This window comes from Scyliorhinus canicula, chromosome 8 (genome assembly GCF_902713615.1).
Source record: "Scyliorhinus canicula chromosome 8, sScyCan1.1, whole genome shotgun sequence".
Taxonomy (NCBI): domain Eukaryota; kingdom Metazoa; phylum Chordata; class Chondrichthyes; order Carcharhiniformes; family Scyliorhinidae; genus Scyliorhinus; species Scyliorhinus canicula.
The window spans coordinates 19,404,707-19,431,542 of record NC_052153.1 but is presented as its reverse complement, the minus strand read 5'-3'; the positions used below and the strand labels follow the sequence as shown (position 1 = coordinate 19,431,542).

At 45.1% G+C, this 26,836-nt stretch overlaps 1 protein-coding gene across 3 annotated transcripts in view; it reads right to left on the bottom strand.

The window, feature by feature from the left end:
• LOC119970146 (tyrosine-protein kinase JAK2-like) overlaps window positions 1-26,836 on the bottom strand; it is a 274,667-nt gene that overhangs the window by 38,493 nt on the left and 209,338 nt on the right. For all 3 annotated transcript variants that reach the window (XM_038804239.1, XM_038804241.1, XM_038804240.1), the window contains 5 exons: window positions 18,728-18,847; window positions 16,668-16,825; window positions 8,892-9,003; window positions 7,496-7,682; window positions 1,732-1,856 (listed from right to left, as the gene is read on the bottom strand). In XM_038804239.1, coding sequence (XP_038660167.1) covers window positions 1,732-1,856; window positions 7,496-7,682; window positions 8,892-9,003; window positions 16,668-16,825; window positions 18,728-18,847 — 702 coding nt within the window. The remainder of the gene's footprint in view (window positions 1-1,731; window positions 1,857-7,495; window positions 7,683-8,891; window positions 9,004-16,667; window positions 16,826-18,727; window positions 18,848-26,836) is intronic.

Below are 26,836 nucleotides of genomic sequence, written 5' to 3'. Positions count from 1 at the left end.
GGGGTGCGTTGTCCCCCACGGATTCTCCGACCCGGCCGGTGGGTCAGAGAATCCCGTCCCTGGTCTGGTCATAGCTCCAGATTTATAATAATCCACTATTTCAGGTCTAACTCAGCCTCTGAAGGAAGAAGCCAAGTCTGAAATCATGTTAGGTTCTGGATGCCAATCAGGCAACACCCTAGGGTGGCATTGCCTCTTGTTATTTTAAGCAATATTGATGCTAAATGCATGGGTGATTGAACACTCCCAGCAATTTGTGTCCACTGGGATCTAAACTCCACTTTAGCAGGGGTGCACATCACCAAAAATCTATCCTGGTCCACTCACGTCGACTCTATCACCAAGAAAGCACAACAGCGCCTATACTTCCTCAGGAAACTAAGGAAATTCGGCATGTCCACATTAGCTCTTACCAACTTTTACAGATGCACTATAGAAAGCATCCTATCGGGCTGCATCACAACCTGGTATGGCAACTGCTCGGCCCAGGACCGCAAGGAACTTCAGAGAATCGTGAATACCGCCCAGTCCATCACAGGAACCTGCCTCCCATCCATTGATTCCATCTACACCTCCCGCTGCCGGGGGAAAGCGGGCAGCATAATCAAGGATCCCTCCCACCCGGTTTACTCACTTTTCCAACTTCTTCCATCGGGCAGGAGATTCAGAAGTCTGAGAACACGCACAAACAGACTCAAAAACAGCTTCTTCCCCACTGTCACCAGACTCCTAAATGACCCTCTTATTGACTGACCTCATTAACGCTACACCCTGTATGCTTCAACCGATGCCAATGCTTATGTAGTTACATTGTAGATCTTGTGTTGCCCTATTATGTATTCTCATGTATTTTCTTGTATTTTCTTGAATTTTGTTTAATTCCCTTTTCTAATGATCTGTTGAGCTGCTTGCAGAAAAATACTTTTCACTGTACCTCGGTACACGTGACAATAAACAAATCCAATCCAATCCATTTCAGTTTACCCAAAGAGGGATAAAAGCAAATTACTGCGAATGCTGGAATCTGAAACGAAAGGGACAATGCTGGAAAATCTCAGCAAGTCTGGCAGCATCTGTAGAGAGAGAAAAGAGCTAACGTTTTGAGTCCACTGACTCTTTGTCAAAGCTAACAGACAGGGAGAGTGGGAAATATTTATACTGTGGAGTGAAAATGAAAGATGAATTATAGCCACAGAAACCCAGGGAAACCGGGTGCTAATGGCCACAGAAACCAAGGGGAAAGAGTGTTAATGGCAGTCCCCAGAGAGAACAAAAGATGTGAAAGGTCAAACAGCAGGGAAACTAACATCAGAGGATGAACTGTTGGTGTGAGGGGAGGGGAAGAGGGAAGCAAAGAGGAGAAAGGTGCAGGAAAGGGAAGAGGGTACCATTTCCTTGGCTTCAAACCCAGTATGCCCTCTAATAATTATTCAGAGTCCTGCTCAACCTCCATGCTCATTTAAAGATTTCTTGCAAAGTGCACCAACCGTATTAACATTTTTATAAAGCGAATCTACCTTTGAAATCCATTTCGTTAAGTCTGATTCAAAAGCAGCACACTGTATACGTACATCTCAGACAGCTGCTTTTACAAAAGAAAAAATGGGACACTCCACATTATCACAAAGGAACAATCAAAATAAATCCTCGTCAGCTTCTGTCCAAGCCAGTTGCAAAGCAGTATATTCACGCACAGCAGTATATTTCTATACACAGCAGTATACTACTTACAAACACCAAATCTTCTTTCCTGATCTTGTGAAATACCATTTGGCTGACATTGTGCCTCTGCAACGTTGGAGATGTTGGCATATCAGAAGCACTGTTGCTTCTCAAGACCAGAAGATTGGATTTATCTGTAGATGTACATAAATGAAAAATAAACTATTCAATAAAACACAGTGAGCATTACGGGATTGTGGTTCACCAACCATTTAAAACATTAACTGTAATCATTATTCTCCTTGCTGACAAGAGATGTATCTATCTTCATCGCACAAGTAACTTTCTCCCTCTTCTCTGGTCCCCAATATTCTTTCTCTCGAGAGAGGGAGGGTGGCCAGGCTCCTACTTGGACACCTCTTCCCGAATGTTAACGTTGGACAGTAGCAACATTCAAAACAAAATTTGATAAATACTTGATGATGGAGAAAAATCACAGGGCTTTGAGGAAAGTGCAGGGGAGTGGGACTAACAGGGAGCACTTTCAAAGGACTGTCACAGGTATGAAGGGCTGAATGGTCTCCTTCTGCACCCTTGATTCCATCATGCCTTCTCCTAGTGTTGATCATACATGGACACTGGGCAGCAAACTTAAATGGGCTGTGGGTTCTGTGAGCCGGGGACAGGCAAGCTTCCTCAGTATCTGCTTCCAAAATACATTTTATGCAAAGGCTACTCATTGCAGCTTTTAAACATTTCCTAATTTTTTCTCAAGGTAACTTTCTGGAGCGTGCGCGATCATTATCTTTGAAGTTCTGTTTCCTTTAAGTTGCTGCGAGGCAGAGGATATTTTCCAGCGTAAACGTGTTAACCCAATTTTTCTCAGCAGACAGGCCACCAGTCTCCCAGAAACGGTAGAGTTTAAAAACGACATATTGAGTAGAAGTTACGATTTTATTTAATTTTTAAAAACCCATTCATGATATGTAGAGCAGACTCCAAAAATGCCAAGCAAAGCAGTGAATTAAGGGTCAAAAAGTAAAGTCACTTGTCATGTGAGTGACCCTTCAAGAAAGGTTTTGTTTGACCACATGACTTGTAGCACGGCTTCAGTGATGTCATTTGTGGGTGGAGCTGGGTGGCTGCCAGGTGAGAGGGGGTTTAGTGTTTGGGTTTCATTTTCGGTTTGTTGGTTGAGACTGCCGGAAGTTTATCTGTTTTTATTATAAAGCTGTTGCAGTGAACTGAAAGCACATCGGGTGTGGCAAACTGCCTTGGTAACTATAAAGACAGAGTTGCTTTCCGGAAGGAGTTTTTAATCTGCTGGTTGGAACTGGATCAGAATCTCAGGGAAAGGACCGGTCCCATTGAAGTGTGATTACAGTCTGCTGGGCCATGCCCTTGAAAGGGGTTTTGGTTTATTGGATTTTGTATTGAATTGGAATAGCTACTAAGGGGAATTCATTAAAAGTTATATACATAGATTACTGTAGCTGTTCTGTGTTGTTTCATGTTTGCAACTGAGAACAAATTCTTGTTTGATACAGGTTAACTACATTCTTATAATAAACTTTGTTTTGATGAATGCGCCTCGGAAGTCTGATGAATCACACATGAAGTGAAGGCTTTTGTGCTCATCCTAGCCAAATTCAACATAAAAAGTTATAGATCAGGTGAACTTCATAATGCACTTTGGAATTTCTAAGCCCTGGCCCATAACACACTTGACAAAATGATGCATGCTTCTAAAAGCGCCAAATTTAAAAAAAAATCTAATTTCTTTCAACATTCACATTTCTTTGAATAAATCTTCATATCAACCAATACTACTCATTTGATTTGTGTACGCTGCAACATATATTTCTGTTTGTGAAGCTTTGAAGTCTTTCTTTTAATCATACACACTCCTCGGAACTTGCATTTCTCATTTGCTGTGAGCGGCAAATACACCATCTCACCCACCATTCTTCCTCTCTAAAATGTGAAAAATTAAGACTTGCTGCATATTCGTCCACGCTCATTTTTCCCCCGGGATCTCAAACTCCTAACCTCAATCAGTTGCATGTTCGTTCTACAGTTTTGGAAGATTAAAATCCCATGGTACACTTAACGCTGCTGCTAATCTAGTGGTTAACGGCTGATATGAATTTGACTGACAGTTTATCCTGCCTTGTAAATGTCCTTGGGATCTCGCTACAGTACTAAATAATCCTTACTGAAAGAACTGTAGTGAAACCCTATCATGGCTAACATTTCAAATAGGTGGCAGAGTATCAATCCATCTGGATCACATGGAGGGAGGGAAAACTACATAAGCAACATAACCCCACTCCAGCCAACGCGCAATTAATATTGCCCCAAAGGTCTTCTCCACTGATAACACACTGCCTTCTGACAGAATTCAATTGAGGGGATCTCTTCAGGATGCCATCAGAACCCAATTTCTATTTTAACTAGTGTCCTGACTGGGGAATCTACTGTGGTTTTCTATTTTAACTAGTGTTCTGACTGGGGAAGGGTTGAAGCCAGCAGATGGCTACAGAGGGACTGGTATTTAAACTTTTATTTTAGGGCTGAGTACAGCAAGAGTGGTCCCCCGAGACCCCAAAAGGAATATTTAGGCATTCGCTGTCCATGCAGGACACCAACGTCTGTATTGCAAGGCCCTCCTTGTAATTGGTTCCAATGCGAGGCCGCATTCCTTTGGTCTGGGCTGACAGTCTCACACTACCTGACATGCAATTCCATCCACTGACTGGGTACCTTTTCTCACTGGTTTCGGGCAGACAACTTTTATAATAATAACAATCTTTATTGTCACAAGTCGGCTTACATTAACACTGCAATGAAGTCACTGTGAAAAGACCCTAGTCGCCACATTCCAGCACCTGTTCAGGTACACAGAGGGAGAATTCAGAATGTCCAAGTTACCTGGCAGCACGTCTTTCGGGACTTGTGGTGGGAGGAAACCGGAGCACCCGGAGGAAACCCACGCAGACACGGGGAGAACGTGCAGACTCCGCACAGACAGTGACCCAAGCCGGGAATCAACCTGGGACCCTGGAGCTGTGAAGCAACAGTGCTAACCACTGTACTACTGTGCTGCTGATCAAGGACATAGACGTGGCCCACCAGAGAAAAATCCCGCTGCTGAGGTCAGGAGCGTTTAAAAATCGCCCAGCTCGCCACTGGCCGCCAGGGGAATCATCCAGTCCCGCCAAAGACTACAGCACTTAGTATGGCTCACCCATCCCAGCATCGAGGAACCCACGGCGGGGGTCAACTACAGCAGGACCAGAAGCAGGAAGATCCCGCCATTGAATTTGCAGACAATTACTGACCGACCATTACATTTACCTCAGAAATGGCTGAATATCTTTGTCAGTGGAAGCATTATATAGAAACATATACTGAAAATAGGAGTAGGCCATTCGGTCCTTTGAGCCTGCTCCGCCAGTCATTATGATCATGATGGTCATCAAATTCAACACCCTGATCCTGCCTTCCCCCCCAATATCCCTCCATCGCTTTAGCCCCAAGAGTTACATCTAACTCTTTCTTGAAATCACAAAATGTTTTGCCCTCAACTGCTTTCTGTGGTAGTGAATTCCACAGATTCAACACTCTGGGTAAAGAAGTTTCTTCTCACTTGACTCCGAAAAGATTTATCTTCAACTATGACCCCTAGATCTGGATACCCACTGGGGATATTCTTTCTGGATCTACCGTCTAATTTTGTTAGAATTTTATACATTTCTATGAGATTGCCTCTCCCTCTTCAAAACTCCAGTGAATACTATCCTAACCGACTTAGTCTTGTCAATCTGGAATCAGCCTGGTAAACCTTTGCTGCGCTCCCTCTGAAGCAAGAACATCCTTCCTCAGATAAGGACACCAAAACTGCACACAATACTCCATGTATACAGTGCCTCACCAACGACGTATACAATTGCAGTAAAACATCTCTATTCCTATACTCAAAGCCTCTCGCTATGAAGGCCAACATACCATTTGCCTTCTTTACTGCCTGCTGTACCTGCTCACTTACTTTCACAGACTGATGCACAAGGACACCAAGGTCTCACTGAGCATCCACCTCTCTCAACTTACACTCATTCAAATAATAATCTGCCTTCCTATTTTTGCCACTGAATTAGATAACCTCCACATTATACTGCATCTGCCATGCATATTCCCACTCATTCAGCCTGTCCAAATCATGCAGAAGCATCTTTACATCCTCCTCACAGATCCCCCTCCAACTCAACTTTGTATCATCTCCAAACATGGAGATAATACATTTAGTTCCCTCGTCCAAATCATTAATATATAATGTGAACAGTTGGAGTCCTAGCACCAGATCCCTATGGTACCCCACTGGTCACTACCTGCCATCAGAAAAAAATTTAACATTTATTCCAACTCTGTTTCCTGTCTGCCAACTATCTCAAGACACTACCCGTAATCCCACACATTTTAACTTTACATAGTAATCTGCCACGTGAGACATTGTTGAAAGCCTTCTGAAAGTCTAAATAAAATTCTCCCATGTCAACTCTACTAGTTACACCTTCAAAGAATTCCAGTAGATTTGTCAAGTATGATTTCCTTTTCATAAATCCATGCTGACTTTGTCTGATTGTATCATTTCCTTCAGCTCCTTACTAAAATTTGTGTTTTTCAGAACTTCCAATACATTATTCATGTCTTCCTTTGCAAAGACAGAAGCAAAGTATAAATTTAGATCCTCAGCTATTTCTTTGTTCCCCCTTATGAATTCCCCTGTCTGTGACTGGAAACAATCATTTAGGTCAATATTTTTCTCATTGCATACCTATAGAAACTTTTACAGTCAGTTTTTATGTTCCCTGTTAGCTTACTTTCAATCTTGTATTTTGCCCTTCTTAATCAATCCCTTGGTCCACCTTTGCTGAATTTTAAACTGTTCCCAATCCTCAGGTCTATTGCTATTTCTTGCTAATTTGTATGTTTCTTCTTTGAATCTAATACTATATCTAATTTCCCTCGTAAACTATAGTTTGGCCACAGTTTCCTTTCTACTTTTGCACCAAATAGGAATAAACAACTTTTGAAGTTCACCTATTTGTTCCCTGAATGCCTTCCAATGCCTGTGCACTGTCCTTCCTTTCAGTAATATTTCCCAGTCCACCATAGCCAAGTCATGCCTCATACCATCATAGTTCCCTTTATTGAGGTTCAGGACCTTGGTCTCAGAATCAACTACCTCACTCTAAAGAATTCTATCATATTATGGTCACTCATCCCCAAGGGTTCTCTCACAACTAGGTTGTCAACTAATCGCTTCTCATTGCATAACACCCAGTCCAAGATGGCCTGGTCCCATGTTGGTTCCTCAACATACTGGACCAGAAAACCATCCCATACACACTCTTGAAATTCCTCCTCTATTGTACTGAAACTAATTGACTCACCCAATCGATATGTAGATTAAAGTCACCCATAATCACAAATGTTCCTTCAGCACATGTGTCTCTGATTTCCTATCTATTGCTATTTCCAACATCAGCACTTCACTTTGGTGGTCTGTATACTACCCTTATGAATGTTTTTTGCCCCATGGTTTTTCTCAACCATATAGATTCCATGTAGTCTGTGCTAATATCTTTCTTCAATATTGTATCAATATCTTCTTTAATCAACAATGCAACTCCACCACCCTTTCCTTTCTGTCTGTCCTTCGTAAAAACTGAATAGCACTCAATGTTTAGTTCCCAGCCTTGGTCACCTTGGTGCCATGTCTCCGTAATCCCAATGATATCAAAGTCCTTTACATCTATCTGCAAAACTTCACCTTTCGGTTTTGGCGGACAGCATTTGCTAAACTGGAAGATTACACCATCGGAGCGGACTGTCTCCTTTTTGTAGCAATTCAGCAACTCTTTGAGGCTGTTGAAATTCTTCTTTGCTCCATTCAGATTGTATTCATTGTTCTCATTTTTGGTAATTAGGCAGTGTCTGCATTCAGTCACATTATCCTTCTGAAAAAAAAACAGGACAGTTCAAGAAAAACAGATCGTCATCTTGCGAATCAATATGAAGCCGGTGCCATTTCTTCCTCATGACGCCTTTAAACAATGGAAACGTTCAACTAAGAGGAGGCGAGTGAGGAAATAAAGGAGGAAGAGATGGAAGAGAAGGAAGAAAAAGAAAACAATCGCTTGGAAACAATCATATTGATCAAATGTGATCAAAACTGAATTCTGATTACACAGGGCAACTACAATCATAAATATCATAAAAATATAAAATCGCAGAATCCCTACAGTGCAGAAGGAGGCCATTCGATCCATCGAGTCTGTACTGACGTTCCAAAAGAACACCCTGCCTAGACCCATGTCCCATCCTAGTCCCATAACCCCACCTAACCTTTTGAACACTAAGGGGCAAACCCACGCAGACACGGGGTGTACGTGCAAACTCTACACAGTAACCCAAGGTCGGAATCGAATCCGGGGTCCTGGCACTATGAGTCAGCAGTGCTAACCACTGTGCTGCCCCTTAGGCAGAATATTTCCAAGAGTGAAATCTCCAAGGACAACACAGCATGTTGAAATGCAATCTGTCAGCTCTCAATCAAAGTCTATCAATTCTCTGAAGGGAAAGTTATTAGGAGAGTTTCAAGAGCCTGAGATTGGTTACTCGGTTGCTGAAAAGATTCAGTGTGCCGCCACACACGATTATTAAGAGAATAGATTAATTTAACTGAGATGCCCACAAACTCCAGAATGAAGGCTCAGAAGGTGGAAGCTACGTAATCAGTCTAGATTTGATATAAATGTCGCCACAGTCCCAGAGGCTGCGCCGCCTTCGAGAGCTGACTGGTGGTGATTTAACCCAAGGGGCGAGGTTGAGGACGTGGGGCCTTCACGGATAACATCAACCGGTGTGGGAATTGAACCCGCGCTGTTGGCTTTGCTCCACATCACGAACCAGCCGTCCAGCCAACTGAACTAACCAACACCCAGTTTAGATTTAGCTACTTCAAGAAGGTGGTAGTGCGTACACGGACTGACTGCCTTAGGTGACTGTAAAGGCAAACAGTGTGTAAATACTGATGGGAAAATTAGATGGATGCTTAGAAGAATGGGCAATGGGAAAATATTCTAACCTGCCGGTTGGTCTTATTTGATTCTGTACTTTCCCACACACAAACAACATGAACCACTATTACAAATGTACACACTTACCTCAATGGCCACTGTGAGGAAATACTTATTAAACTCCTTGGGACTACAGCGAAGAATGTAAAAGCCTTTCTGATTCCCTGCCTTCCTGAGTTTATTCACAGCAAAGTCCATCCTGTTGCAGAAAAATATTAATCCAATTATTTCTGAAGAGACAACTTCCTTTAGTATTTTGTCACTCAAAGATTTGCATATCACGAAAGGTGCGATACAGGAATTCAGAGAGAAATGAGGAAAACAATCAAACTCCTGTCTAGCGGCGATGCACAGCAGCTGGGCACCCGGATTCGAGGCCTCCAAGTCATATCCATTTTCCAACCTTCCCCAAGAAAGCCCCATATCGAATTCATGGTTTCAGTCCATGACCAAAACCTGTCAACAGTAGATAAGTTCACTTATCTCACTTGGGGCAGCACGGTAGCATTGTGGATAGCACAATCGCTTCACAGCTCCAGGGTCCCAGGTTCAATTCCAGCTTGGGTCACTGTCTGTGTGGAGTCTGCACATCCTCCCCGTGTGTGCGTGGGTTTCCTCCGGGTGCTCCGGTTTCCTTCCACAGTCCAAAGATGTGCAAGTTACGTGGACTGGCCATGCTAAATTGCCCTTAGTGTCCAAAATTGCCCTTAGTGTTGGGTGGGGTTACTGGGTTATGGGGATAGGGTGGAGTTGTTGGCCTTGGGTAGGGTGCTCTTTCCAAGTGCCAGTGCAGACTCGATGGGCTGAATGGCCTCCTTCTGCACTGTAAATTCTATGATAACTATGATTATCTCAGCAGCAGTTTCTCAAGTTGTCTATATTGATGACCAGGCACATGAGTGAATTGCCAAAGCCAAGTATAGCCTTCGACAGACTTCGAAAGTCAGTCTGGGAATGAAGATAGGCAAGTCTACCTACCAAACTGAAAGTCTATACAGAAATAGTCCTGCCACTCTGCTCTAGGCATTCTGGACATTGACTGTGTGCCAGCATCATGCCGCTTTCAACGACTTGCCCTTCAGCTGTCTTTAGAAGCTTAGATCAGATAGTAGGACAAAGGTAACAGACACCGAGGGGCTGACCCAAGGTGGCACAGCCAAGCATCCACACCAGATTGAGGCAGTCACAACTGAGATGGGCTGACCACGTGGCCAAAATGATTGCCACTCACCTACCAAGGTATATATTCTATGGCGAGCTGGAGTCTGGGGTGCGCACTCATGGTGCTCAAAGGAAGTGCCACAAGGACACACTGAAGGTTTCTCTGCCTGACATATCAGGAGTAAGGATGTTGACTTTGAGTTCTGGGAGAAATTCACTCAATATCACTGCATCTGGTGCAACAAGATAAGAAGTATGGCATCCTTCGAAAGCAAGCATTTTTAAGAGACAGAGTGAAAACACAAGGAGAGGAAATTCCAGGCCAGCAACAAGTCCAAAACTCAATGATCCATGGTATCCCATACTATCTTCAGCAGAACATTCAGGGCGGAGATCAGCCGCAATAGTCATCCACCTACCATGGGAACCTTACCAAACACCCCAGATGACGAACATGGTTATCTTCGCCTCGGAGGACAAACAAAGAGACCATGATGGTGCCATCATTGCATTGAGCCAGAAAGTGGGTTTGGGTTTGAAATTCATTACATCATACAGGTGCAATGAGAGGCCACCTGCTTCTGCCTCACAGGATCAGTAGTTCTATTCATTTTAATGGGTTCAGAAGGTTGGGCTAGTGTGGGAATTTACAAAATCCTTACAGTGCAGGAGGCCATTCGGCCCATCGAGTCTGCACTGACCCTCCGATAGAGCACCCTACTTAGGCCCAATCCTCTGCCATATCCCGGAATCCCACCCAACCCACGGGCACTAAGGGGCAATTTATCACGATCAATCCACCTAGCCTGCACATCTTTCGACTGTGGGAGGAAACAGGAGCACCCGGGGTAAACCCACGCAGACACGGGGAGAAAGTGTAAATGCCACACAGACAGTCACCCGAGGTCGGAATTGAAGCCAGGTCCAGACGCTGTGAGGCAGCGGTGCTAACCACTGTGACGCCCCTTGACCCAGTGCTCTCAAATCCTGTAAAAAGCGCAGCGAACTGGGTACAGCTATTGGTAGTCACAATCTTATTTTTAAACCAGTTACATTTTTTCCACAAGAGCGGAGATCCAAATGGTGTGTCACCGGGGAGGGGGGGGAGAACCAGCCTCAGGAGCAAACAAGTCTGCAGTTCCGTTCTGTTACTCACTTCTGAAAAGGTTATAGCCAGTGACAAAATTGACATTGAGTTTGACTAATTCAGTGCATCTCTCAAATAGCAAATGGAGCAGGTTATAAGGTCACATACAATTTTAGCATTTTCACTGCACATGGATTGAAAAGGCAAAGTAAAATGCTGAAAAACTAGTTCTTATTAAATGTTTCTGCTGGATTCAAAGCATTCAAAGTTTTGCCCTTCACCATTTTTGTTTAGAAATACAATGGGAAAATTGGTCTTGTGGGAACGGTGACGAAGCAGCAATTACTGCCCCTGCAGCTTCCTGATAGTTAGCCACAATTACTCTTGCACTTAGGACCAGGACTTGGCATTTATATTCATTTCTCTTCTCTTAGACATTAGAATCTGGTCATCAAGAGACAGCGCCACACAAATTTGAATTAGGCGTAGACATGCCAAAACACTAATGGGAATTTACAAGGTGCGAGCGTGGCCACTTGGGGGCAGCACTAATTCAAGAATCAAACAGAGAGCAAAACTACAGTACAGTATGCAACTTTGAGTTCTCTGCTCAAAGGCAGGTCCAGCCCACAGCACCATGGCCACCATCTAGAGTAGGGAAAGGAGGCAGGTAATTTACACTAAGTTTTGAAGTGGGTTATTTTCGTTCAAAAGGCGACATATACAGGTTGTAAAAGTTATTCGCAAGTAAGTGATATAAAGATAGCGTAAGTTTATTTTTCAAAATATAAGAGCTAAAGTAAGGAAAAGAATTGGATCAGGTCTGAGAAAAGAGCACTTCTGAGAAATGGGACGAAACAAGATCCAGATCAAAGGGAAGGAACATATTTAAGAAAACACTGAAGCCTGTGTGAAGGGCTAGCTGTAGAGATCGCCCAGAGGACAGCATGATAGCAAGTCAAATCTCCCAGAAGAGAGTCTGGACAAGGACAGACTTGGAGAACCAGTTGCCGTCCGCCTCACAGGGCACCCTAAGAATTTGTGGGAAAATTACTGGAATTCGAGGGAGTTAAAAATCAAAAAGGATTGTTGTCAAGTGGAAAAGGACAGGTTAGCTCTGAGTATAGTTTGAGTTAAGATCGTTTGGAACACTTTTAAAATACTTTAAGCTGTGTGAAGCCCTTCTTGTGTTTAAATGTAACTTTTTCAATGTTCTTTATTTTCTAATAAACATTTATAAAATATCACAAATTAGGTGGAAATGTAATTTTTCCAAATTTCAGAACATTTTGGCAACGGCTTCAAGATTCCCTTTGGGACTTGGGCAGCTTGATATTTGTCATCAGCCAGGCCTTAATAACATTTGGTGAATCTTTGCGGAATAATAAAAGAATCATTCCTTGATTGGCTTTGAATTGATGAATTTAAAGGCAATGAGAGTGAGGGAATACTGAACCCGGAGTGGTATTGTGAGATTTTGAAGTTGGAGATCGCAATATGGCTTTGACAATTGTTAAGACTTGCCTGGGATTATAAGATATAACCTTGGCTGGTATACAAAAACTTGGTTAATAGCATTAGCAGGGAAGTTATAACTAGGATTACCGGCAACGGTTAGAAAATTAAATATAATTGGAGGTATTGCACAGCATTTGAAATTGAAAGGAATACCTGAGAGACTGAATTCTCCAATGGCGAGTCATTGGAATGGGCTCAGATTCAGTTACAAATGAAAAACACTTGAAGCGGAAGGAAAAGAAAAAGGAGGACGAAGGGGTAGAGAGGAAAAGGAAAGAGGTTTAGTGCTTAACAGGAACAGGAAGAAAGGCTGGAGAGAGGGAAAAAAACAAGAGAATGAGACAAAAGAAGACAAGAAAACGAATTGGAAAGGATGAAATTAGAAAAAGAGAGAGCGAAAAAGAAGAGAGAATTCCACTAAAAAGGCTGGCAGTTAAAAAAAAGGCACATTAAAAGGTGGAGGACATATTTCCAGATAAGAATTCAGTTTAAATTTGTCCGAGCTCTTGCAACGTTTGAGGAAAGAGATGTAGAAACATTCTTTATCTCATTTGAGGAGATAGCTAAACAGATGAAAAGCCAAAAATAAATCTGGACAGTGCTCTTACAGAGTAGGTAGTCCGAATGAGATATATGCATCACTATCAGAAGAAATATTGGGGAAGTATGATGCAGTGAAGAAGGCAATTCTGTGTGCACAGGAGTTGGCTCCAGAGGAACATGCACAGAAATGTTGAAATATGAGAAAACAGCCGGGGCAGACTTAGATTGAGTTTGGAAGAGTCAAATAAAGTAATTTTGACAGGTGAATAAGAGCATTAAAAGTAGAGGTAACCTGAAGAGATGTAGTTCACATCCATTAACACATTCTGCCTGCATGCCGCTATCAGCAACCTCTTTAGCCCTTAACACGACCATTAACAGTTTGCCCCGAGCCCTAAACATCTTTGTCCAATCTCTCCTAGCTCATATTTATCGCTGATCTACTTTGTTCCATCTCCTATTAAACAGTATATAATCCATCATATTTCTCCCTCTGTTTAGCTCTGAAGAAGTTGTACGAGCTCGAAACGTTGACTCCGTTTCTTTCGCCACTGATGCTGCCGGACCTGCTGAGTTTTTCCAGCATTTTCTGCAGAAAAGCAATAATGCCTTCAAAGGTTACAACTGATATTTGAAAACAAATTCAATGATAGTAACCAGCAATTTGCAGTTCGGAAAGTCATTTCGTTACATCTTTTATCTACGGTGAATTACCTTTTGTCGAACATTGCACAACGTCACATCTTTGCTTATTTCTTTGACCTAGTTTTCTTTCCCCCTCCCTGGCCCCATTTCATTCCCAGACTCAAGTGACCTGGCAATTTAAGTCTCCCCTTGTTTTCAGATTATCCACAACCACAGTCTTCATTATTTCCAGAACATGTACTGACCCTCTGAGATCTCTGCGCTTATCCAATTCTGGCCTCTTGAACACCCTCAATTTTAATGTCTCTCGGGTTCGTGTCCTAAGTTTTGAAACTCCCTCTCTAAACCTCTCCACCTTTCTGCTTCACTCACTCACTTCCTTAAGATGCTCCATAAAACCCACCACTTGCATCAAGTTTTTGGGTCACCTACCCTCATACGCCTCTGTGTGGCTAGGTAGCACCTTCCCATAAAGTACCTTGAAACATATTTGGTTCACGTTACTCCAAAAATGCAAGCTGGTGTTGAATCAGCACTAACTAGTCCATTTGCAGCCTTAACTTCTAGCCGTGTGACTTGTGATGCATGCAGGAAACTGGTACACATATTGTGTTATAAGTCTCTAAATCAGTAATGGGTTTAAATGTCTTTGTTAGAGCATGTATATATCTGGTTCAGGGGCTGGTTTAGCTCACAGGGCTAATTGCTGGCTTTTAAAGCAGACCAGCAGCACGGTTCGATTCCCGTACCAGCCTCCCCGGAGAGGCGCCGGAATGTGGCGACTAGGGGCTTTTCACAGTAACTTCATTGAAGTCTACTCGTGACAATAAGCGATTTTCATTTCATTTCATTTCATATAGTCATTTTTTAAAAATCCTGGGGTGGAATTCTCCAACCCCCGGGAATCAATTCCGCCCCTGCCGTGTCCCGAATTCTCCGCCCCCCCGAGACTCGGAGGGGACGGGAATCGCGACGCGCCGGTCGGCGGGCCCCCCGCGGCGATTCTCCGGCCCGCGATGGGCCGAAGTCCCACGGCTGACAGGCCTCTCCTGCCTGCGTGGTTTAAATCACCTACCTGACCGGTGGGATTGGCGCCATGGGTGGGCTCCGGGGCGATCTGACCCCGGGGAATGCACCCACGGTGGCCTGGCCCGGGATCGGGGCCCACCGATCGGCGGGCGGGCCTGTGCTGTGGGGGCACTCTTTTTCTTCCGCCCCTGCCATGGCCTTCACCATGGCGGAAGCAGAAGAGACCCCCTCCCCTGCGCATGCGCCCGTATGATGTCAGCAGCTGCTGACGCTCCGGCGCTGCACGGACTTACGCCGGCCGACAAAGTCCTTTCGGCCCCGGCTGGCGTGGCGCCAAAGGCCGTTCACACCAGTCGGCGGAGTGGGAACCACTCCGGTGCGGGCCTAGCCCCTCAATGTGGATTCACCGCACCTTTGTGGTTCACGCCAGTCTGACACACCGGGACCCCCCGCCCCGCCGGGTAGTAGAGAATCCCGGCCCTGGTTTAAAAGAAAGGCAGACACTGTGACTGAAAAGGTGCAATCAAGATTTTGTAAAAGTGAGATCATCGTTATTTCAAATCATGCTTATGTTTAAAAGGAGAGGCAGATGGGTTTTTGTTATGATTTATGGGGAGTAGATAATTAGAGAAATTGGGTGGGATTCTCCGTTGGCCAACGCTGAAATTGCAAAACGGGATTGGGTGGGGAATATGCTCCGATGAGCCGAATGCCAATTTGACGCCAAATCGCAATTCTCCGACACCTTGACATTGGTGTCAATACGGTCCAGAGCACACATACAGTAAACACCGTTTGCATGTCATTAGCGGGCCTGACCCGGTATTCTTCTCCCCAATGCTCTGCCTCCAATGGGCTGAGTTCCCAAAGGCGCGGTTCACTTGTGCTTTTAAAAATTGCGAAACTGGCATTGTGGCTGCTGAGAGAGGGGGTACGGAACATGTCCAACATCTTTATATTTTGCTGACGGTTGTGCCGCTGGCTGGGGTGGGACTGCTTCGGCCAAGGCCGGGGGGAGACCAGGATGTGGGTTGGAGTGGACGGGCATGGAACACCATTGCCGCAGCCAGCGAGGCAGCCATGCAGCTGAACACGCCGCTATCAGTCCACTGTGAACTTAGGGCTGTTTCCTGACAGGATTTTTCTCTCTCTCTCAAAGCTGTCTTTAAAAGGAATTCCTTTATCCAGGTGCTGGCAAGTAATCCTGTGTTTGCTAACTTCATTTAAAAGTGGGATTTGACCTGTGATGGGGTTTGCTTGATTAGAGATAAAGAAGGTGTTAAAAGTGTTTCAATTTATTGTTAAGCATTGTTTAACTGGTAATTTAAAGCTATATCTCTTGTGTTGTTAATAGTTTATAATATGTTAATAATAAAATTAGTTTTAACACACAATATGTGTGCCTGGAAACCCTCCTGGAGCAAAGTATCCTTTTCCCGCAGTTTTACAAATTACAAAAAAGGGGATTGGGATTCCTGTCCTGAGCTAACTGTCGGGGTCTGGTCCGGGCTCGTAATAGACTGAAAGTCCAGGTAGAGTTAGAGGGGGATGAGAAAGGATAGGAAAATGCAGCAGTCCATCATTCTCTGCTGGATGAACACTACAACGGACATTGGGAATTTGCTGCTGTATACCGGGGGTGTGAACGCATCCCGACAATGAAGCACTTTGCTGACGTGTCAACCAAAACTGGCTCATAATGGTACTGTCCCCCTTCACTGTCTACACCAGTCAGCTTCATGCAAGAGGTTCCTTTTTAATACTTTCACGCACACAGCCCAAAGAGTCAGCAAACGGGTTTAAGAACAGGTCACACTCTCCAGCTTGGATATGCAATATTTGACCTGCAATATTTTTACTTGAAATAGTTCGGCACTTACGCAATGGGCCCATGACAGTTGCTCTGAATGTTCTCCAACAACCGAGGAGGTGCAACCTCTTTACAGAGGTAGTGATGAGCATCTGTAGTCAGCCTATAATATCCATCGATCAGCGAGACGAATGAGAAGCCTTCTTTCAGGGATGGAAACTCTACTTCCTATTGAAGGAAAGAAAAGCAAACTGAATAAGAAACTAGAGATACACAGCACAAAAACTTTTAAAGAAGAAAAACAACCTTTCATGAGCTCTTTTTTACTAAACGTCCACCGAAGAGGTTGAGGTTGCTTTCCGGAGAAGCACAGGGCAGAGCAAAAGCGGTCCCAAGGTAAAGAGAAAGGGAAATTATTGAAAGTGAATTAACAGTGTAAACGCTGAACTCTGCTCCCGAAATATTGGGCAGATAGCCCCACTTAAGCCTGACATTGTGGGGAATTTTAAACCATGACAACTTTGATCTTAAAAACACTCTGAGTCACTCATTCCATTCACACCCACCCTCAATCGGAATTTTTATTTTTTACATGGGTATGCCCTTGAACTGCGTGGCTTGGTTGGCAGGTAGGCAGTTAAGAGTCAACACCATTACTGTGGATCTGGAATCATAAGTGGGCCAGCCAAGCTAGGAACAGCAGATTATCTTTCCGAAAGGGCATTAGTGAACCCGATCTGTTTTGGGGTTGACAGTTCTGACTCTATCCTGACCCCAGGCCATGGAGGGGAAATTGCGTGCATCGGCAGCACCTCTTACCTGGGCGGGTCCAGAAATGTCCCCGACTCAAGCCACCCGCATCGGTAAGGGAAATACAATGGAAAGTTACAGTCCGTAGAGGTCAAGGAAGGAAACGGCCATAGAAAATCCATCAATCAAATCAGCTAGATAGCCAGGCACCTGCTTCATAAGACCAAGACTGGGATTTCCTGCCCTTCCTAGGCAGGATCGTCTGGCCAAGGAAACGTCCACTTTCGGTGGGACTGGAAGACCTTGGTGTCAGGTGGGGCTGGAAAATCTCGGCCATAGATTTATTCATCACATTCCCAGTCGGGAATTCAGAAAGGAATTTACTGGAGATAACAAATAATATTTGAGACACTCAAGGGCAGCACAGTGGTGCTGTGGGTTAGCCCCGCCTCCTCACGGTGTCGAGGTCCCAGGTTCGATCCCGGCTCTGCTTCACTGTCCGTGTGGAGTTTGCACATTCTCCCCGTGTTTGCGTGGGTTTCGCCCCCACAACCCAAAGGTGTGCAGGTTAGGTGGATTGGCCACGCTAAATTGCCCCTTAGTTGGAAAAAACAAATTGGGTAGTCTAAATTTATTTAAAAAATGAAAAAAATATATATTTGAGACACTCACGGGAAATTTAAACAGACCCTGAACAGTGCACTGTACAAAGCGGAGTCATGATGCCACCATAGTCTGGTTACGCACCCTCAAGAAAATACTCGAGATGGAAACATTATCACATAACGGCTCTGCACCTTTACATGGTGTTTCCCCTTACTCAACTTTGAGTTGAGGAATGTCGTGCCTCTTGATTGCACTACTGTACAAATGTGTGCTAGTGCCAAAGGGTCGGTGGGCAGGTTAAGAAAGAAGGGCTCAGTCGTAAGTTGCGTCTCAGTTCCGCACGTAGGCTGACAAAGGAGATAGCCTACAGCACAGGAAGAGCTGCAGCGCTAACCATGGAGCGTTGGCTGGCCCCAGGAAAATTCCAAAGGTTGCAGTGTAGGAATTTCAACAAGCCCTTTGCCGATGCTGAAGTGGAGGTGGAGTGTCCAGCCACAAGGTGGAGCCGCCATTTTTTAGAGGTTGCCCCCTTCCAAGGATGACAAATAACTATGTGAAAGGACTGGGGAGGAACTAGTGCTTTTTGTACAATGGGTCCCCTTGTTCTATTACAGCATATTTCTGCCTTATTCAACTTGCACTAAATCGAAGAGGGGACATTACATTGGAAATTTAGAAGTATTTTAAGTATGTTGTTAGTCTTACGTTTGAAAGAAAACAAACAGAGAAAATAACACCTGATGTTGTGTAAAATCTGAATTATGTTGCCCTTACCAAAGTCTTGTTGTCTTGTCTGTTTATGGTGACTATTCTGCCCTCAGAGGAGCCATCTTTGCTTGCTTGTTTGATGCTGACGTTGATGATTTCAGGAAAATCGCAATAAGGTTGTAGATCCTGTCAACAGATACAAACATTATGATGGCGGAGCCTTACAGCCGGTCAGCTGGAAATCAACCAGCTTTCTTGAATTGGCGTACCATGAAAAGAAAACCTAAGATCTTTCAGATTTTCCAATTAAGAGGGAAACTAGGTAAACACATGAGCGGGAAAGGAATAGAAGATGTGCTGATTACGATAGTTTGAGTGGGGCAGAGGAGGCTCATGTGAAATTTTAACACTGGCATCAATCAACTGGGTCACATTAGGTGCTGTGCATTCTACGTGTCACAGAATCAGAGGATTTACAGTGCAGAAGGAGGCCATTCGACCCACCGAGTCTGCACCAGCCCTTGGAAAGAGCACTCGATTTAAGAACAGACCTCCACCCTATCCCCATAACCCAGTAATCCCACCTAACCTTTTTGGACACGCAGGGCAATTTAACATGGCCAATCCACCTAACCTGCACATCTTTGGACTGTGGGAGGAAACCGGAGCACTCGGAGGATACCCATACAGACATGGGGAGAACGTGCAAACTACATTCAGACAATCACCCGAGGCCAGAATTGAACCCGGGTCCCTGGCGCTGTGAGGCAGCAGTGCTAACCACTGTGCCACGGTATCTATGAACCTATGAGCAATCTCAGTTGATCTTGCTTAATTTTCCTCCATAAGCTCCATCAACAAGTCACAGTCACCTAACATAAATCCATAAATGTTTCTTATCTCAACATCGAAAGATAACCTTCTACTATTTATTTTGTGTGAGAAATATGCAACATTTAAAGAACCTACATGTTAGTCAACAATTTGGTTATTCTGTATTAACAGGTGGCAGCTAATGATCTAAGGGGAATAAGAACATTAGGCATAAGAGCAGGTGTAGGCCACTCAACCCCTCGATCCTGCCCTGCCATCATGATTAACCCTCTGCCTCAGCTCCACTTTCCTGCCCTATCCCCACAAGTCTCCATTCTCTTGGCGTCCAAAAACACCAGTCTTGCATATACTCAATAATTTAGCATCCACAGCCCACTGGCGTGGAGAATCCCAAAGATTCACAACCGTCTGAGGGAAAGCATTTCACCTCAGCGTAGTCCGAAATGGTTGCCCTCTTGCACCGAGGCCACAACCTTCTGTCCGGGACTCTTCAGATAGGTGAAATTTTCTGACAGCATCTATCACGTCAAATCGCCTATACATTTTATGCACCTCAACACAATCAGCTTCCAAACGTTAAAGAATGTTGGTTCTTTCTACTTTGTAAAACCTCGTAACGACTAACAGTCTCAATCCAGGAATTATTCTAGTGAACCTTAATTGCAACCCCTCCAAGGCATGCATGTCCTTCACTGGAGATCAAAGCTGTGCATAGTACTTCAGTTGTGGTCTCACCAAAGTCCTACATAATTGCAGCAAGACACCTTAGGCAGGATTCTCAAATTGCCGACGCCAAAATCGCGTTCAGCAATCGGGTGGAGAATCCCCATTCACGACCGAATCGGGGGCGGGGCCGCTTTCACGATGCTCCGCTCCTTCCAAAGCGCCGTACTCGGAGAGTACACCATATCGACGGCGTATCCAGATATTGCCTAAGGCCCAACCCCCGATACTCCCCCCCTGACCGGCCGAGTTCCCGCCGGCATCGATCGTGTGTGGTCTCATCCATCAGGAGCTCGGCGTGGCGGCTGCGGACTCGGACCAGTGCCGCCACAGTCGGGGAAGGGCCGATCCGCGGGCAGGAGGGACTTTGCCAGGGGTTGGGGGCACTGTTGGGGGGTGGTCTGGGGCATGCGAGCCGGCCAAAGGGGAGGCACTATTTCACAGGCTGGGTCCGTGAGAGGCTGCCGCCACCTTGCACGGTGCTGCCACTGAAGGCCGCCGCCGTGCGCATGCGTGGCCAAGGTTCCGGCAATTCTCTGGGCCATATTGGCAGCTAGAGCCGGTTGCTCTACACTGCCTTGATGCTAGCCAAACGGAGGATCGGTGGCTGTTTTATGCCATTTTCTCTGTCGTAAAACGCCACCGTTCTCACGAATGGGGACATAGCCTCAAAATCGGAGAATCCAACCCTTTATTCTTATCCCCTAACCCCCTTGCAATCAAGGTTAACCTACCACATATTTTCTTAATTATTTGCTGTATGCGCAAGTTAAACCTATTGTGTACAATATTATCCAAAAGTCTGCATATCAACATTTACTAGTTTCTCAACATTACAAAATGTTTTTTGCTTTTCTATGAAAGTAAGCTAAGTCAGTGATACAGATTGCAGATAGCCAAGGCCTAGGCACTGAGCCTTACACTACTTACAACTTGAAACCACATCGACGACCTGTTTTTTTCTATACTTACCGCTTTCCGTCTGTTAGCCAATTCTCAACTCAAGCTAATACATTATGCCCAATCCTAAAATCCGGAGGCCTGAATTTTCCGGATGGTTAGGTCTCGTTTCCCACCATCTGAAGAGTCGACGAGGAACACCATCGCTGCCCCGCAGCCAATTAATGCTCCAGGCTGAAGGCACGATTTCCTCCTTTTACTCGGGACCTGAGAGAGCTGCGGGCCAATCTGTTTGGCTGGCAGCTCTCCATTCGCCACAGCGGATAGAAGAGGAAGTCCCTGAAGATCCCAGGAGGTGAGGCTGGGAACAGGAGGCCCACTTAAGTTCAACGGGTGCCAAGGCAGAGGGGACAGGAAAGGCCTTCTGTGAGGATGGGGATTAGCAAAAGGGGGATGATCGGGGTCAAGGGGGAAGAGGTCAGGCGGTGGGGAGGGAGGTCCAGAGGCCACTGGACCTTTGTGAGGGCGCCCGGTTTTAGAAAGAGAATTCTGATGGAGGTGCCAATTCCGCCCCTCCATGCCCCCAGTCATGCTACTCGAGGTGCAACGTTGTTGTTTTTCGAGCTTCCCCCACGGAGGTTCAATCTTCCTGCCGGCCTAAAATGAGAGGCTGGGTGGGAAATGGTCCTTAAATGGCCGTTAATTGGGCCATAATTGGGGCCTTGCCCACCCCAACATAAAACCATTATGCAGCGGGGTGGGTGAGAACCTGGAGGAAATCCTGTCCCTTCAATTTCACACCTTCCTACCGAAAGACTTGCCAGAGGGGGAGTGTATAATTCTGGCACTAATCTTGTGGAATACAGCCACTTAATCAGGACATTGCCTGGGGCCTGCCCCCCGATGTTCCACCCCATGAAAGAGGGGGTGAGGAGGCAGAGGAAAAGTTGGGGGGGGGGGTGCAGAAATCGGGGCAGCTGTTCAGAATGATGCCCTGATCTCGGAGGAGTCAGTCTTGCTGGTGAGCTCAGCTCCCCTGTGCAGGAAATTTCTCTAACTATGCCCTAAAAGGGTAGAACCCCCCCCCCCCCCCCAAATGGCTAAGTCCATTGAATGGTGGTGTCAGTCTCAGCACTGCAGCCAATGAGAAACACCCTCGCCAAACCCGCTCAAAACCAAACCAAATGTTTCTGGTGAATCAAGCTCAATGCCTGAGTGAAGAAATTTCTCCTCAGCTCAGTCCTAATGTGGTTTCCTTTGTGTTGCTTATTTCAGGATGGTTGGCGTAGTGTTTACAAAGACCACAAAATAGCTTGAACATAAACAAAGCTATGATTTTATTTACACTACTAAACTGTGATTCGACACGTAGTCTTTAAGAATACACAATTGATCAATAACATCTAACTACACTCATCTTCTGCTAATATCACCCCTGGTATAAACTATAATCTAACCTTACTTACACCATCTGCTCTTCTGACCTTCACTAGCTATCTCCTACATACCTCCTCCCCGAAGGCCTAGCATCACTGCCTTATATAGTTGTAACTGTAGCACCCTCTAGTGGCTACTCTTGGCACTACATTAACCTTTGCAATGCTGCTAGTTATATAATGCCACACTAAATGGCCTACCTCTTATTCTGAGACTGTGCCCGCTGGTTCTGTTTACACCTTGTCAAACTGTGGAAAAACATTAAATTTTCGATGAGATCACCTTACATTCTTTGAAACTCTAGAGAATACAGGCCCACTTTCTTCATCCTATCCCCATGCAACGATCTCACCATCCCAGGTGAAGCTCGGTTGCACTCTCTCTGTGGTAAGTACATCCTTCCTCAGATAAGGAGACCAAAACTGTCCAGAATACTTGAGGTGGGGTTCTCATCAAGGTTTAGAAGTGGTTCAAGTTAGATTTGGGGGTAAGTAACTCGACACAGTAAGTAGATTCATCGTAGGTTGAGCACTGAATCCATTAAAGGGTAGCCTAATTGCCCACCCCCTCCATAATAACAGGTTGCAATAATTCTGTGAGGTCTTTTACATGGCAAACTGAAAGGAGACTGAATGATACACAGTGCTACGAAACTGCAGGGAGAAAATTAGCCCAAGGCACCCAATCGTAAAGGCGTTGGCTCACTCAACAATAGAATGCAAGTTCCCAGCAGCAACTCTCCACACAAGTGAACTCTTGACATTAGCACACAACAGGAAGCGATGCCAAATGGACCCCTGCTCAGCCCCCAGAGAAACAGGAAGAGAACGGGGAAAAATACTTTGAGATGCTGTCTCACATCCCAAGTAGCCAGTTACAGAAATGCATGAAGAGAGATACCAAAACAACATTTAAAAAAAGAAATTAAAAACACACGTTAAATCTGTGTGCTAAGATTAGTCAATTGGCATGTTTTTGTAAGGGTGTTGTTTGGAAAGTCCAACCTTCTCTGGAACATTTGTGTCACGATCTTGGTACCCATCTCGGTTTCATCATTCAGACATTACGCATTCACTAAAGGTCATTCCCCCCCTCCCCTCCGAGTGAGACTAACTCTCTGCAAAATGTCAGGAAAATTGACAGGGCACTCAATGTAGGTGGCAGAGGGATTAGTATGGTTGTTGGCTCACTCACATCAAGCTCTGGAAGGTTAGCAGGATCTAGCAAGCAAGTGTAATGGAACCATGCGCATTAGTCCCAACTTGTTTTTGTGCAATTTTCATTCTGTTTCATTCACACTAGCTGCTGATCGCAGTTACTTTCTCTAGAGCTGCTAGTGGCCTCTTAAGGGCCTTTTCCCACCCAGCCTCAAATTCTTAGTTTGGTGGGCAGATGATCTATCGGAAATTAAACTCTGTTCGATCTCGGGTAGAAACGAGGAGGGAGTTACTGTTGTGTTCTTTGTGTTGTTCTTCAGGATGGTGAAGGTTGTAGCATTGACAAAGAACAGCAAGCATTGTTTAACAAACAAAGCTAATTTATTACACTACACTTAATTAGATTTGAACATTTACTAAGGAATTATATTAGTAAATATGGGCAGCACAGTACATAGCGGTTAACACAGTTGCTTCACAGCTCCAGGGTCCCAGGTTCGATTCCCGGCTTGGGTCACTGTCTGTGCGGAGTCTGCATGTTCTCCCAGTGTCTGCATGGGTTTCCTCCGGGTGCTCCGGTTTCCTCCCACAGTCCAAAGATGTGCAGGTTAGGTGGATTGGCCATGCTAAATTGCCCTTGGGTGTCTAAAAAGGGTGGGTGGGGTCACAGGAATAGGGTGGAGGCATGGGCTTTAAGTGCGGTGCTCTTTCCAAGGGCCGGTGCAGACTCGATGGGCTGAATGGCCTCCTTCTGCACTGCAAATTCTATGATCTAAAGAATACACTACACTTGTACAATACTAAACTATGCTATCAGCTAAACTATCTGACATCTACTCAGTCTGACTTCTTTCTACTCTCTCCTGTGTCTCCCATCTCTTGCCTGTCTCTCTCTCTCTCCCAGAAGTAAAATGCGGCATGCGATATTTACATAGTTGCTCTATAGCACGATCTAGTGACTAGGGTAGTAACATTACATTAACTCTTTATGTTCCTTACAATATCCACATATTGTGACAGTTACCTCCATTAGAAGCCCCCATCTGACTTGGAGGCACCCTCCCCTGTGGATCCAGCGACCTCTGGACCCCCCCCCCCCCCCCCCCCCCCCCCCGCTCCTCAATCCTGACCTATCGCCCCAAACAGCGACTGCCCCTCTCGCGACTACCAAGGCTTTCCCTAACCCACTCTCCCGCCTCCTCTACCCGATCCCTGCTACTTACCTTTCCTCCAGCTCCCAGTGCTTAGTTCTGGGCAACTGGCTGCAGTGCCCCGTCTGGCCACTGCAGCGCTGTTCCTGGAATGGCCGGGCAGCTATTCAAGATGGGACTTCCTCCAAGTGACGGATGGAAGTTCTGCCGTCTGCCAATCAAGCATTAGAGTGTGAAATGGCATCGGGCCTGCTGGAGTTGGCGGGAACGTGTTCCCCACCGACTCTTCACCCTGAAAATTCTAGCCTTTGTCTTTTACCTAAGCATTTTGTTCCTCGTATTGTGGGCATCCTCTCCATGTGCTGCCGTGTCTTGCTCTCAGGAATCTCCTGCCTAAAATTCTCTGCCTCTCTCTCTCTTTGCAAATGTTCTCATGATCCATCTCCAAAACATGCTTTTGATTCTTAATTTCTGTTTTTCTGGCTAGCAATTCAGGTTCCATTTCTTGTATAGCAAGGTGCCCTGGGAAATCTGTCATGCTGAAAAACTGTATTTACTGAATAGCAATAAAAAAAGATATTTAAATAGAAATAATGCACCTGTACAAAGAGAATAAAGTAGGTCAGCAGTAAAATATATTATTGCCACTAGAAGTAATGCTGGAAGCAATTTTCAGTTTAGCTCTTGCTGCGTGATAATGCACATGGTTATTTTGAACATTTTAAACAAGGTGCTGGACAGATGATTCATCCTGTGGTTCTTACTGATGGTATATAAAAGGCACGTCAGATAGAAATGCTTTCTATTCAAAGTATACTCCCTGTTTTTTAGAACAAAATAATGGATGTTCTTTTATTATTAAATTTTATTATAAGAGCTTTTATTATTTTAGTGAAATGATCAATCTGGCATGGAGATCCCTCTCAGTTGGGTGCCTTCTATTCAAAATGTGCTTAAATCAAACAGCGGGGCAGGATTTTCCATTTTGGGTGGGGACATAGATGTCGGAGTCAAATGCAACGTCTGACCCTGCCCCTCACCCGACATTAATTTCGATTGGATTGGCCAGTTGGTAGCCAGAGGATGGGCTTGCTGCCAATTAAGGATGACAATGAAGGAGGGCAGCACGGTGGCACAGTGGTTACCATTGCTGCCTCATGGCGCCGAGGTCCCAGGTTCGATCCCAGCTCTGGCTCACTGTCCGTGTGGAGTCTGCACATTCTCCTGTGTTTGCGTGGGCCTCACCCCCACAACCCAAAGATGTGCAGGGTAGGTGGATTGGTCACGCTAAATTTCCCCTTAATTGGAAAAAATGAATTGGGTACTCTAAAAAATGTATTTTTAAAAAAAAACACAAAATAAAAGGATGTCAATGAAGGGACAGGCAAGGGTAAGTGAGGGCACCTCCATTTCGAGGTGCCTGGTCAAAGCCTGGAAAAGATTTTAAATGGAAAATGGCCGCACTGTGGAAGGGTAGCCACTGCCAGTTGCCAGCACGTTTACAAGGACTGTTAGAGTGGCGTCGCCCTCAGTATTTTTCTTAGTCCCTCTCACCACTATGGAGAAGTGCCTATTCGCCGCCACTCGTTATGCTCTCAGTGCTGGATATTTTAGACCCACTACATGAAGGGCGGTGGCAGGGTTGGCTGTTGTGCAATATTCAATACTGTTCACTTGCTTCCAACTTTAAACAATATAGTTCACAGAGCATGAAACCAGCTGGGAGTGTGGCTTACTGAAAGCAGTTGGTGTATCAGAATTCTTTTGACATGTACAAGTTGGTCCCCTATCCTTTCTTTGTTTCAATCATTTCAGGTCTGATGAATATTCACGTTAAGCATTGTTGATCCAGTACATCTCTTGCACTACCTTCAAAATTGTACAGGAAGTCCAGAGTTTAAAAACGGCATCCCGATCTCGCGCTACACTGGGGGGTTCCAACGAGCGGAGCTCCCTTGTGTACATAACAGGGC